We start from the raw sequence: 13,140 nt of genomic DNA, 5'->3' as shown, positions 1-13,140 counted from the left end.
TAGATAGTTAATTTTAGTCTAAGTTATCTCAGTGGGTCTCAAACGTTTTGACCACAAATTATGTAAACACATATTTCCAAGGCACTCCTTTATAATTATTAGGATAAATAAAAACAGGTTTGAAATCATTCCAATGTATACTATAGGACAGTAAACCAAAAATATCGTTTAAAGTTGGAGAGATACAAAAATATGCATTTAATAAATAAATGTTAATTAGGTAAAATAAGATATGAATGAACAAAAAAATAAAATAAGTTACATTTATTTGTTATTGGCTATGGTAGGTTATTGGTTATGTTCACATACTTATTTGATTATTAAAATGTAAACCGATTTTTTTCGTATGGGTGCTTTAGAGTTGTACCCCCTAGATCAGGTGTCTAGTAATTCTGCTCAAAGTGCACCATTTTACTTAAAATGTTCAAAGAAATCTTCCCGGGGGGGGAATACCCCCGGACCCCCCTAGAGGATGTGACGTCCACCCCCCAATTCAAACATGTTCATAAAATACTGAATACATTTGAAGCAATTTTGACGTCTATTACCTATGTGATTAAGTTTCTGTTTTTGTAGTGTATTGTCTTTTGTAGAGATTTTTCATTTAATCTTTATATATAAAATAACGTCTAGGGCAGCAAATTGGCTAGAACCGGCCATGGTACTAGGCCTCAAGAGCCTTTCTTGTGCTGGCAGACACATAGAAACAAATTGGCGGGGCACATTTTGCACGTGCACACACTCAAAAATATTCAAGCGCTCCACGCTCACATTATGCTGGGCCCACGTGCCTTAGCACCGCTGCTATGACTCCATCCTAGGGGAAACACTGCCATGTGTAAAATTGGCGCAATAGCAGCGTAATTACAGTGTAATATGGGTAAAACATTGATGTGACATGGGTGTAATATTGGTCTAACAACAGTGTAGTATGGGTGAAATAACAGTGTAACACGGGTATGATATGGGTGTAATGCGGGTGTAATGATGGTGTAACAAGAATGAAATAGGGGTGAATTAATGTGTTATGTGGGTGTCATAATAGTGTTATTTGGATGCAATAAAAGTGTAATTAAGGTTTAATATGGGTGTAGTAATGGTGTTACATGGGTATAATAAGGGTCTAGTATGGGTGTAACATGGGTGTAATGTGGGTGCAATAACAGTGTATCTCACATATATTTCCGAAGCCTAAATGAAAGATTAAAAAATAAAACTAGGTTTTATCGCAATTCTTGGGAATAAGTGTCACATCAGAGGTCAGAGGGAGAGAAGACTCCACTTACGCTACCTAGCAGACCTTATTGTGTGTCATTATTGCCATCGTTTCATAGTTAAGCATGTGGAAATATTTAGTAACAAATAAACTCCACGGACAGACGTTATATTTAGGCCAAGTATGACGCTACAAACAGCTGGTGCAAACATCTACAGCTCAGCAGTGACATCACTGTGCAAAGATGCGCATACGAGTGATGCTCTTCTACTTATAAACAGCTTCTACGATTAGATGTTTTAAGTAGTATTTAATCCTAAAGTTCATTCGTATCAGATCAACACATTACTGTCAGAAAGAATTACGATGACGTTTTATCCTGGATGCAACCCAGAGAGACGAGTGAGTGGTCCGGCCTGTTTATGGGGGTCTCGTCTCTGGCCACGAGCGGTCACTTGCCCCCGGCCCCTCTTAGCCAAACAAACACTAACACAGAAATGCCAGAACCTGACTACACAAACTATATATTACAACTTGTTCTCTCCCTGCCAGGCGCGTGGGAGGCCGCCCCGCGCTGCCTGCTGCCCGGCCGCATACAAACATGTGTGCGGGTCGCTGCCTTAGTTCTTTCCAAATCCCTTTCTATCGTCCGCCGTCCTCTCTGCTTTATACACAATTATTCTGTTTCCACTCCCTGTGAGCAGCGGTTCAATCTTTGCTGTGTTGGCATAATATTTCAAACGGCCGCATATGGGGAGAGTTTGTTTCTGTTTAGGGATGTAAACCATGACTCGATGACTAGAGCGCGTGTGTTTATGGCGGTGTGATTGTGCCGAGGCATTTTTGTGTGCGTGCGTTCGTGTGTGTCCGTACTTGTCTATGTCGATGCCCAGTGGATTGCTGGGTCTCAGGGAGAGGGGGGAGATGCCTTTGTTGCGGTCGGTCCTCATGTCGTAGTAGTTCATCTCTTCCACCCACACAGCAGACTGGTCCAGGATACCTGCGGGACACGAGAGGCGTGTCACACGTCAATGGGTTTAACAACGCATCCCAGATGTGCCCTCACACACACCCAAATCTACACTCACTAGAACATGCAGATTAATGCATGAGAATATATTACACACACTTTTTATTTTATTTTTGTTTTAGCTATGTTTCTAAATATCAAAATGAAATTATGTCTTCTTTCCTATGCACATATACAGTATGTCCAATTACATAAGATTAGAATAGATACGATTATATACAGCATACTTTATTCATCCCAAATTTGGAAATGGTTTTGTAACAGCAGCATGTTTAAAAATATAATAAAATAAAAAGTAAATATATACATAAACAGTAGAAAGATATCTAAAGACGCAGTGTATTTTTAGTACACAACGTAAAATATACAGAAAACCTCAAATCAAATGTAAACTGCAAAGTATTTTTTCTAACATGTTAGTAGGTTGTGGTAAAGACCACAACCTACGAACCATAGAAAAGAGATCTATGGTCTCTGAAATAGCTCGACACACGTTAGAAACTACATGCATTTCAAGTAATCGAAACACAAGTGGAATGTCACATTGAATACACACGTTGCATTTAGTAAAACTCTAAAAGAATTAAACAAGCTATTTGAGAAACACGTTCACTTGGGATGAACAGAATAGAATAGGACAGGCTTTTAGTTAGGTTCTGAGTTTAAATGTTCATTTAGTTTTTGGAAGAGAATACATCAAAACACTTGGAAAATCACAATTGTGTTGTTTTTTCCTCTACCGTGTGAGTGTGTAGAAGCTGAACTTGTCCTTTCAATGAAAGCAATCCGGCTTTGTTATAATGGTCAACGTATTGGCTATAATTTCCTTATGAGAATAATAAAGAATGATATACACTACATTTCCAATAATCTGCCAATATCTGACAGCCCTGATAAATATCGTGCATGTTCACCCATTTATTTACATAGATGCAGGGTTAAAAAAAAGTATGCACAGACGTGCATCAAGTCATAGACAGACACATACATTTTCTATGTTGCACACAAGTCATGAGTGGCTAATAATCTGTGCAGTCAGATGTATTGGAATTAGATTGTTAAAACCTAAATAAACATTGTTAACCCATGTTTGAGTAGAGGAGTTTAGATTAACGTGAAATCATTTTTCTATTTGCATGAATTACATTTATTTGTAGAATTGTATTCTGTACATTTTCTTGTAATGTATCTGTGCGATGGTGGTGAACACTTTATTTATATGTTTGTGTTTTGTCTATTTGAAAGACATTTGTATCAGAATGGAGCCCACTGTACTATCCCTCATCTGTTGCTTTCCTATGGGTTCTGCAATGTTGGCTTGTCATTTAAAAGAGAGATTATTTATTTGTTTATTAGTTGCTTCTTTGGTAATATATTAATATATGTTTCCTATGATAATCAAACAAAGCCCTGGTTTCAGCCTTCCATAATTGAAAAATGTTACAATATAATTGCTTGCCTTTTTCTGTTTTGAACTGTTAGATAGGGGGGATAGTGAATATGTCACCTTGAGTTCTAGGACCTTTTGACATGTACTTCCCATTAGCCTTTTGGTATTTTATGCACTAAAGAGTTAAGACAAATATTCTTTAGCTGCAGCCGTAGTTGCAACTTCTATCTGCTTTACTGTCCAGGCTGGCGAATGAAATGTCTTACCAATCCTCTCTGGCCTGAGCAGTTTAAAAGAGACAGTGGAGGTGCCGAGACCCCCGGACTTGGTGGTGACGATGATCTCCCCCTTGTCGTCTTTGGCAGGCCCCACGCGGCACACTATCTTGCTGGCAGACATCCACTCTGCTGTCAGCAGGCAGTTATGGCCGCAGATCGACAGACCTGAGAGGGAAGAGCGGAGGGGGAAAAGGTGAAAAGGGTGAGAGATACAGCCACAGTGTGACAGCACACATAAACACTGTGTAGCACCGACACACACACAGACTATCTGAAACAAGAGGAGCTCACTCAGAGAGAATTGGCGTCTATCAGCGAGTTTAGTCAAACTGTCACCAGGGGGTCAAAGCTCAAGTTGGGGTCAGGGTGGGTGTGGGTGGCCGTGACCTTCCTTCCTCTCACTCAGCTGCTTTAAGCTAACGTGTGTCACTTCAGCGCTAAGTGGCCCATTACTGGCACAATCTGCACTCTGCCCCTCACATCTGTCGTGCTCTTTTTAAAACCCTCTTGAAAACTATTTGGACACTAGAAGAGAGACACAGGATTACGGTTCCAGCGGAGGGGATTCAAAAAGCGTCACTTCAGAACACGATGAAAGCTGATTGAGAAATAGCCCATAAAAGCGTGAATAATATGCCAATTAGGGCCCCATTTCCTGCCTCTGTTCTCTACTGGCCACTTTGTTTGAACACATAAGCACTCACACACATTTGTGCATATCTAATTGTCGAATTCCAGGCCCCGGGGACACTCACAGTCAGAAATAGCCCTGTATCGCTGGCCAGAGCGAGGCTTTCCAAGCATGGAGTGGTGTGTGAGTCCTCTGCACTGCCCCCCCACCTCCACTCAAACCAAAGAAGTAAAGTAGAGGAGGAATTGGCGCACATGAGGGGAAATATCGGCATGGGAAAAGTGTGACGTTCAAACACATAATCAGAAGAAGATGGAGATAGTCCATCTGTGTGGCTCTTAAAAAAGACAAACTAACAACATCTTTACTTCTTGAGTTTCTCAAACTAGGCATACAGTATCTAAATATTTACAGAAACAAGAATGCTGTTTGTTGCACACAGAGTTGGCAAAACTGTCACAGAAGAAGCACTTTTGAATTACATAACAGGATAATATCTTATTATTTTATGTTGTTGGTCTGAAGGAGTTTTGGTTGAGTTTATTTTGTCTTCGTAAAGTGCTGGAAGATTTTATCTTTGAATTGATTATTTACAAGTAGAATAAAAGAATCTCAAGTACAGATGATGTATCTCAAATTACTGTTGCATAACAAAATACATTTAAAAGATTTTACAACTTTTGCTTTGTGTGAACTGAATCTTAAGTAACTTTTCAGGAGAACCGAACTGCCTCCAGAAAATACTTTTAAAAAATGTAAACAGCCAGTTTAAATGAAATGATTTATTGCTACGTATCTATAGGTGTAAAATACAAAACTATTATTCTCTACGAAAATGCTTGACTTTTAACTTACTTAATTTTAGGCAGTATTTTTTACTGAACTTATTAAATTGTTAAGAAAAGAAAATCTAAATGGACCAGTGGAGGATAAGAATCAGGCGTACTTTCCACTTACGTATCATATAAACAAAAATAAACGTTACACCAGCCTGTTTAAAAAAAGGGGCCTGCTGTGGTTTGTTGATGGGTTCGTTAATAAAACCAGTTAATACGACTTAAGTTACAAAATACTCCACGCACCACAGCAGAAATTCAATGACAAAAATAACGCTGCTATATTCACTCAACATCAGTGTCCCTCTTTTATAACAAAGCAACCACAGAGAAATAGAAACGATAAAAATCATCACCTAAGATTTGTCATATGCGATAAAACTAATAATTTTTAATTCCACATTGTTCACGTATTATATGGGCCGATCGAAATAACATCTATATACTGTATATTTATCTTGACTTGTTAATACATACATACCTAATTAGAAATACAAAGAAGTATGAAACAAATTTGTTTTCATGAATATTACTGAAGATAATTGAACTTAAAGGAATTAAATAAACTAATACATTTAACCAAGGCTGTGCTGTGTGCGGTTATAAAAGTGTTACCGATGAGGTCGGGTGGGCCCGTGCCCAGGTTCTCTCCACGGATGGTGACTTTGGTCCAAGCCGCACCCTCCTTGGGCGAGATGCCCGTGACCAGCGGGGGCTGGCGGGTGCGAGACATGGTGGCCTGAGGCAGACGATCAGCTCCTGGACCTGGAAACAGAGAGGAGAAGGGAGCATGCATTAGAGGACTACATTATTAAGTTGTTTCTGAGGATTTCTGCTTGAAAAACAGTAATCCCAAAGAAACAATAATCCCTTAAACTGTACAATTCTGCATTAATATCTTGTACATACTAATATACCACTGTTTATATTTTAAAATACATGTTATATATTGACGTTCCATTCTCATATTTTTACTTTAAATTCTTATGTTTATATAAATATTGTAATCCTATTTTATTTTGTATATTATAAGACATTTTACTTTAACTTCCTATTTTTGTATACATTTCTTTATTTTATTTGTATCTTGTTATTGCACATTCTTACTCCAACTTCTTATGTTTTAATAAATATTGTATGCTTTCTTCTTTCTTTTCATTCTAGATTTTTCCCCAGGATGAATAAAGTATTCTGATCCTCTCTGTTTTAGAACAGTTGAAAGAACATTATTTAATTCTCAGGTGACATTTCCTTCCATGTAGAGTAACCTAAAACTCAACAAACACACTGATATTTCACTTACTATATGAACATCTAATAATGAAAACATTTATAACACAATAATCAGAGTATCAATGTAAGTCTATTAAAAAATGTAATTCAAGTTTTTAATAATCAGTAAAAAATAATTAGATATTTATAAAAGAAAACGTTTGCATGTTGCAGACTGACATACAATAAAAATCAAGGCACTGAAAATAATCACTAATGATAACTCCAGAAGCGGAAATAACTTCTGTGGATAAACCAATAAAGGATAATAGCATTGTCAAACCGTGACACAAAAAAAGTTGACGATATTGTGCTATACCACCACATCTTAAAAAATGGGATATAAGAAGAATAGAACCACGACCCCGTAGAGATAATAAATATGGTAAAACATTTTTTTTAACTAAATCAACAGACAGCCAGATATTAAGGTTTTTAGAACTGACTGGGGACAGCAAAATTGGAGCAAATTTGGCTGGCAGCTCGTGTTAATTTCCCGCCCTGTAGGTCTCCAAACAATGTATGCATTGCAGCAGTTATCTCTCAGATAATAGGAAAAATAGAGAAGGGAGCCAAGAGCGAAGGAGCAGACCGAGAGCAGGGAGGAAAGGAAGAATGTAAACCTCGCAGCGAAGGATAAATAAACCTGGCCTCTCCAATCATTCCACATGAGCCCACACAATGCAGAGCAGATTATGGTACCAGCGAAGGAGCACCCATGGAAATCAGTTCATGTTGGGGCTGATCAAATGAAGGGGAGGGAAAGAGTCCGAATGCAAAAATGAAAGGATGTATTTCAGCAGCACAGATGTTTGTTAATAAATGACTGCCAGGTCTGAGAGAGGCTGACCGATCTGGACTCTCTGAAGCTGCTTGAGAGAGGCTTCCGCCCTTTTGCTTCACAGCCAAAACACGCTCTCCACAAACAATGCAGGAGTTCACACGGACTGGACCTGCAGCACGTTCATGGTGGTAACTGGCCTAGTATCAGACACAATTGTCCAGTTGTAAGAGTCCATTTCAATTTGGCACAGAATTCAAAAGGTCCGAACCAGGGAAGGCGGGAATATTTAGTAAAGTTATATGGTCACCAGACACTGGGTGTAGGCGGAAAATGTTAACCTCAATCTCTCTGAGGCCGTCTTCCAATGGTTTGGTAAAGCCAGCAGTCAGAAAAGAAACAGGAAAATCAGAAAGGCAAACCTTGGAAAAGCACTGTTTGATAAATTGTAGAAATTAAGTTAGTCAACTTCAAATTAAAATCAATTAAAAAAAAAAAAATTTTTTGCTGGAATTCTGTCTGTTCCATCAACCTCAGAAATTGTGAACAATCATTTTTATAAAAAGCGGGAACAAATATTTAATGAATCAATCTGTGGTAAATTCATTGGCACCTATTCGGACAATCGTTTCCTTTTTGTTTTTTTATATTAAATATCTATATTTGTATTTATATTTTGAGTTGTTTCTCAGAACAAACAAGATATTTAAAAGACATCATCTTGGACTTGTTATTTTTCGACAATTTATTGACTGAATAATTAATTCATTAGTCTAGACATTCCTTAATGGATAATAAAATCAAGTTTGTAAGTCCGAGCTCTCTGACACCATAACTATCTCATGCCACATGATGAGTTCAAATAAACATAATTGACAACATGGTGGGCTTTACATTCAGTGGCCAATTTATGATGTACAAAGTCTAATACACCCATTCTGCCATATTGTAAGTCTTAGGTATAATCTGTAATCTTGTTTAACAGTATGTTCAGTTTTTAATAGTAGTTGTTAATCCAGAATTAGTTTTAGCATTAGGATCATAGTTAGTGACAGTGTCGCAATGGACTGAATATAAACTGAATTATATTTTCTTCCCTTTAATGTAATGCAGTCCATTACAATACCACCTTTAACCTTCAATAATAAAATGCAATTTAATTTGTACCTTTTCAACAATGTCAATAAACATTTTTATAAACCTTTCGAAGCATCTACATTTATATCAGAGCTGCGGTTTGGATATGTTCTCAATTCCACAAAGGCCTCTTAGTGTAGGCCTTAGTGGAGTAAAGAAAACATCTTCTTTCATAAGTGTTCAATAGCAAAGATATACTTTTATTTTGAATAGGGGTCACAACAAATGTAATTGTGGTTCTGGAGCCAAAAGTAGGTACGCAACCTCTGGATAATGAGGATTATTATTGTCCTTAAATTGAATAATTACCAACCAGGGTTAGGGTTAGGGTTAGCGTTTTGGTTCCACAAGGTCGTTATTTATCGATTTTCTAATATTTGGATCATTGTAACCCAAACATCTACAGACTTCCTTCAGATTTTCCTTATTGTGTCTTTGAAATGTTTTGAAATGGGTCACTAGGATAAGTTTTCAACAAAAAAAGTGAATAATAAAAAGTCAAAGTATAAACCTAGAAACCCCTGAGAGAAGGAACCTTTCCTGGGAAACCTTTCTGCCACGGGGCCACCCTTCATCACCCTGACATCCCAGAGTTAACGAGAAAACTCCAATGGGATTTACCTCATGTTGTTTCTGCTGCCCTGCGCTTTTCAGAGGAAATGGACGGGCTATAGGTCTGACATGACGAAGATAAGAGGTTAACAGGACTAAAACAAGAGCTGCGTGTATCCTTCATCAATCCCACATGTTTAGAGTGGGAGCGGCAGAGGGCCAGAGGACAAGATCTTCATTTTGTACAAGTCTGATTCCAGGAGTGTTTTTAGATTACCCCCCCTTCCTCTCAACTTGGATATACACGTGCACAAACACACAGATAGCTGGCCCCCACATAGACACACTTACAAACACACATATATACATACATACATACACGCTGGGCAGAATGACAGCTCAGCTAGGTTGCGTGCGAGGGGCCCGAGCTGGTGTTGTGTGGTCTGTGTGTATGTGAGTATGTGGAAGGATCTGCGGAGAGGTCTGGGCAGTGTGTGTAAATGTGTATGTGTGTTTGTGCGTGTGTGTGTGTGTGTGTGTGTGTGTGTGTGGTCTGGGTGTGTGGTCTCTGGCGCGGGCCTGGGGAGAGCCTGCTGACGGCTGGGATGAGAAAAGAGCCGCTGTGTTTACTTTACTCTGGGGGCTGTGCATGGACACGGGAACACTGCCCAGACCCCTCTCTATAACGCCGGCGTGCACACACACATGCACCAAGTCACGCAGAACCTGAGCGGACACAAGGCAAAGTAACACACCACCACACATATAAACTAGGCAACAGAAACTATAACTTTACACAGACCGGGGACAAACTGAGGGAATTTTTCCTTTAAGCATGAAGAGCAAAACAAAAGAAACGTTTCTGAAGCTCCAGCTTGAAACTCATGAGGAAGGCAGTTTTCCACAAGAGGGATGAAGATATCAACCGCTAGGGGGCGTCAGAGGAGAGAACACCCCACTCTCTTCCAACATGTGTCAAGACATGTCTTACTGTGAAGGCTACATTTAATCAATGACAACACACAACCAGGTTTGCTTGCTCGATTCTCTTCCAACCGTGATGCTGCTGCGCTCTCTCTCTCTCTCTCTCTCTCTCTCTCTCTCTCTCTCTCTCTCTCTCTCTCTCTCTCTCTATAGGGCTAAAAAGGCAGGTTTGTTTTCCTTGGAGGCTCCCTTACAAACAGCAGGTTTGGCTCTAATCTGTGTGGTGGAAGTCTGAGGCTTGGAAACTTCTTGCAGCGCTTGCTAACAAGTGAGAACCCTTCCTTGGCCTTGTGCTGCAGCACGCAGACATAAAGGAAAGACTTTACATTAAAGCTCTAAACAAATCTTTGCGCAACATGAAACAATGTAATTTTGAAAAGCCACGCGCAGTACAGCCAATATATGCTGTGCTCAATGGTCTGGGCTAGATGGCAGCAATGGCTTTCTTGTCCATAAAAAGGAAATAAAAGGGGAGCTTACTTGAAAGATGTTTGACTTGAGTGCCATGTAGAAGACCACATTTTATAGATTAGGACATGTGGATGATCTTACCCCTGCCTGGGGCTACTTTTCGGATAATATTCAAAACCATATTTTTGCTTATAAAGCGAATAAAAATTGCGATATTGAGGTTTTGCATTTCAAGTAGGCCTACACACTCTGATGCAATCAATAATAAACTGGCCTGAAGGGGATGTTACAGTTAAAAAAATCCAAACAGTCTATTTTTTAATTGGTTTTCAATTGGGATGAATAGTGCTGTTCAGTGTTTGCTGTTACTTTGAAGAAAAAAGCAAATAAAGATTTAATTATATGATACATTCAAATCTGAGAATAGCCTTAAAATAAATTGTTGATTGCAATTAATGAAGTTTGATTGTAAAACAAAAACATTTACTAATTTAGCAGCATTTTAAAGGTGGAGCCATTCTAATCAAATACATTTTTGACAATTTCAGCGAATATCTCCTCAGAGCCTGACAGTGCAATGCACTGGAAAACAAATGTGGTGTTTATACACAGCTCTGACTCTGTCAATGGGACACAAGCAAACAAACCAATCCATAAGAGCTGTAACAAATTAATCATTTTTACATTTCAAGCTTCTATTGCGGTTTTTCAATAAAGCAGGAGGAAAGTTTTTGAACTAAACAAATGTGGATTGAAGCAGATTACTTTGTAAAATAAAAACATGATGTGAATTTTTGGGAATGATCACATCTTTTTTTTTCAAAGAAATGTTCACTTTTTCGACTGAGGGCTATGACAATGACAGAGATGATGACTGTGTGTGTGTGTGTGTGTGTGTGTGTGTGTGTGTGTGTGTGTGTGTGTGTGTGTGTGTGTGTGTGTGTGTGGGAGAGGGGAATGGAAAACGGGGGTTGACTTTGGCACAGAATGTTTCTGTTAGTTATTAATAATAACAATAATAATGCAGATGATAATGTCCTGACAGGATGAGGGTATTTGTTTTGGTGTTTAAAACCAACTAGTCTACCTTCCCCCTCTACCTTAAGTTAGCATTTGCTCCGAATCAATCATTAGTATAGAGAATTTAGCTACAAACGATCAGTAGGTATTAACAGAATAAATAAACATTAACAAGAAAATGTCCATGATTCATAATAATAACAATTATTATTATATAATATCTTTGCCATTTTTTTGGCAATCAATTGCAGACTGCAGCTTGTTCAATATGAGGATGTATCGCTTATCTCAGCTGTTTATCTTTGTAAATGTAGCAATTGGGTCTTTAGACATCGGAAACATCACTCTCGGCTTTGAGAAAAAGGGTTGGACACCCGTTTGACTTTTCATAAAGAAAAACTGTTGGATTGATATTAATCTACTTTATCAAAGACTATAGCCATGTATATACTATTCCTCTTCATCTTTTCTATGTCTTGTTTGTCTCCACTCTCTAGAAGGTAAAACTTAATTAAAACATCTGTCCTGGACAAAAGGAATTTGAATTATCCTCCAAAGAATTGACCAAAATTGCCAGCAGGTTGGTTAAAACCCCCCAAGTCCTCAAGACTCTGACCTTTGGATTTCCACAATTTCAAAACATTACAAACTCTCTGCAGCACCACCGACATGTGTATCCCTCTCACCTGCCGCACTATATCAACATGCAGCCACATGACTATCTCATGAATAAGGCGTTCATACCTTAGATCATACTGCTGAGTTGAAAGGTGACTCGCATATGGCAGTGATTGGCAAGTGTGTGTGTGTGTAAGAGAGAGTGTGATGGGTTTAGATCACACAAAGGGACCCATTTAGACAGCTCATCACCCTCGGCCCCTCCGTCTTCCATCAGCTAACTCACTACCCTGCGACCGACACACACACACACACACACACACACACACACACACACACACACACACACACACACACACACACACACACACACACACACACACACACACACACACACACACTTTCAGTCCGAGCTCCCCACCATTACACAAACACCAGAATCCATCAAAGATCGCCCTCTCGAGTCCTCTGAATGGACAGAGCGGGCCAAACATGGCTGTTACTGTGTGATCACAGGCGGGGTGAGGCTCTGAACAATCCTCCACAGTGTTCGCTCACACCCGCGTCGCCACATGCATCTAAGATGTGGAGAGGGCAATGTAGCCAAATTAGACATAATGTGTGTCAACTGTATCATATTTCAAATAAATGGATTGTAAATGATAACATGAACTTTGCAGGTTCTGTTGGAGAACAGATGAAGCCTGCGTCTGATCGAGTGGTGCAATGAAGTGATGATGTCTTTGTGTAGGCCGACCCGGAAGTTAGCATCCTAAGGGCTTCCTCCTCAAAAGCCAATACGATTTTTCCAATGGGTTTTGGAATATTGCAGAAAATCGGATCTGTGGCTAAGACCTATTTAAGACAAGTTTTGTTAACCTGAATAATATTTACCAAAAGCCACTACAGTGTTTCCCCTAGGTTTACTGACCTTGGCAGGGTGCTGCTCGGGTACCCCCCCGAAAAGAAATTCGGGGCACCCAC

At 39.2% G+C, this 13,140-nt stretch overlaps 1 protein-coding gene across 1 annotated transcript in view; it reads right to left on the bottom strand.

Moving 5' to 3' along the window:
* Positions 1 to 13,140, bottom strand: part of LOC104941074 (exocyst complex component 2-like) — a 37,234-nt gene that overhangs the window by 16,254 nt on the left and 7,840 nt on the right. The window contains exons 2-4 of the mRNA XM_010766113.1: positions 5,997 to 6,146; positions 3,903 to 4,079; positions 2,090 to 2,216 (exon numbers count right to left, since the gene is read on the bottom strand). Coding sequence (XP_010764415.1) covers positions 2,090 to 2,216; positions 3,903 to 4,079; positions 5,997 to 6,114 — 422 coding nt within the window. The 5' untranslated portion in view covers positions 6,115 to 6,146. The remainder of the gene's footprint in view (positions 1 to 2,089; positions 2,217 to 3,902; positions 4,080 to 5,996; positions 6,147 to 13,140) is intronic.

The sequence above is a fragment of the Notothenia coriiceps genome, unplaced genomic scaffold (genome assembly GCF_000735185.1).
Source record: "Notothenia coriiceps isolate Sejong01 unplaced genomic scaffold, NC01 NC01_scaffold00003100, whole genome shotgun sequence".
NCBI lineage: Eukaryota > Metazoa > Chordata > Actinopteri > Perciformes > Nototheniidae > Notothenia > Notothenia coriiceps.
The sequence above is the reverse complement of the archived record's forward strand: the minus strand, read 5'-3'. Positions and strand labels throughout refer to the sequence as shown.